This window comes from Cryptomeria japonica, chromosome 7, assembly GCF_030272615.1.
Source record: "Cryptomeria japonica chromosome 7, Sugi_1.0, whole genome shotgun sequence".
Lineage (NCBI taxonomy): Eukaryota > Viridiplantae > Streptophyta > Pinopsida > Cupressales > Cupressaceae > Cryptomeria > Cryptomeria japonica.
In genome coordinates this window covers 741,085,551-741,087,078 of record NC_081411.1, presented here as the reverse complement: position 1 = coordinate 741,087,078, position 1,528 = coordinate 741,085,551, and the positions used below count along the sequence as shown (strand labels likewise).

At 37.5% G+C, this 1,528-nt stretch overlaps 1 protein-coding gene across 1 annotated transcript; it reads right to left on the bottom strand.

The window, feature by feature from the left end:
• Positions 1-289: 289 nt before the first annotated feature.
• On the bottom strand, positions 290-1,282 carry LOC131071904 (transcription factor HEC3). Its single transcript, XM_058007874.1, has one exon. The coding sequence runs from the start codon at positions 1,209-1,211 to the stop codon at positions 795-797; it is 417 nt and encodes a 138-aa protein (XP_057863857.1). The 5' UTR covers positions 1,212-1,282; the 3' UTR covers positions 290-794.
• Positions 1,283-1,528: the final 246 nt, after the last annotated feature.

Here is a 1,528-nt window from a genome sequence, read left to right as displayed (position 1 = left end):
ATTTCTATCATTTCTATCATTTCTATCAACTCATATAGTAAAGTATCACATTACAAAATTCATTCCATCAAAATTGTTTAATCAAATTTAACACTAAAAACATCTTTAAAAAAGGTGAACTATATAATCCAATACTATCCTCAGAAACCAAACCAAAACCCAATCTAATATAAACTTCATATTTATCCCTAATCTTAAAAGCGTAAAACTGAATGACACCCATACAAATAAAGTGAAGTGATCATTTATTTTGTAATCGAACAAAACAAAAAGATTACAGAGGAGGAGGTACACTTTAAAACACTCCGAGAGGCATATTATTATAGAATCAAACAAAGAGATTACAGGAAGAAGATCCACTTTAGAAGACTCCCGAAGGAGTATTGTTATTGGGCAAAACAAAAAGATTTACAGGAAGAAGATGCACTTCAAAAGACTCCCGGAGGAGTAAAATGAACAAACAAGACTAATCTAGATTAACACAGGCTAACAATACCAAGCAAAAGCTGCAAAGAAGAGCCTGGCTCTACTCATTTTTGTCGTTAACTGATAGATCACAAACTCCAAAGATTACCATACTACTCATATTCTGGAAAGTGAATACACTAGCAACAACACATCTTTTAATATTGTCGTGGAAATGTGAAAAAGACAACAAGGGGGACAATTATCAGTTCCTGCACAACATATTTTATCAGGAACAAAAAGGTCAGCTGGCTATTCGGGATATGAAGAGAGCAAATTAAAAAAAGCTGTAAGAAAACGTCAGAGCTTGTCTGTAATCTAACACCATTTCACAGATTAACTACTTCCATTAGGAACTTGATATAACAGGCAGTTTGTTCAAGTAAAGGGATAGTATCCATGCCATATCCTCCAGGCACAAGAGTTTGAAGAATTTCTATTCTACTGTCAATGGCTTCATCCTCCTCTTCTACGTTACCCAAACAAGCTTTAAACCGCTTCTTGGCTGGCTCAAGACCACTCAATTCCCTGCGTTTTGAGGAGCATTCACTACCATCTTTATCATCATCTTCTTCTTCTTCTTCATATTCTTCTTCTTCTTGATCATCTTCTTCTTCATATTCTTCTTCAATGGGTCTACTCTTGAAGCTCACGTTCCCTGTGGACAGCTCAGACATGCAACTGCATGCTGTTTTAGCTTCTACCATGGAATCCAAGCCGCCATTCTCGTTGGCTACAGAAGCCATGCTATTTACAGATTCCAGTGAACTACTGCGCCGCAGTTTTGAAAGTTGGCTAACTTCAGAGTGTTTTCTCAGCCACAGAGATTACTTCACTATCATGAATCCATATAAATAATTTCATTAAGGCTACCTACGTGGCGTTACCCAAACCAATTCAATTCGTTGTGCTTACAAGTTGGGGTAGAATTCACTTTTGTACAAATACTTGGATTTACGAGCATCCCACGCGGCAGGGCTGTGAAGGCAGAGTACAATGGGCAGCCCGAAGTTTCATCCACGTTCGATGTTAGTTCTGATATGACACGAAGCCATTGTACACT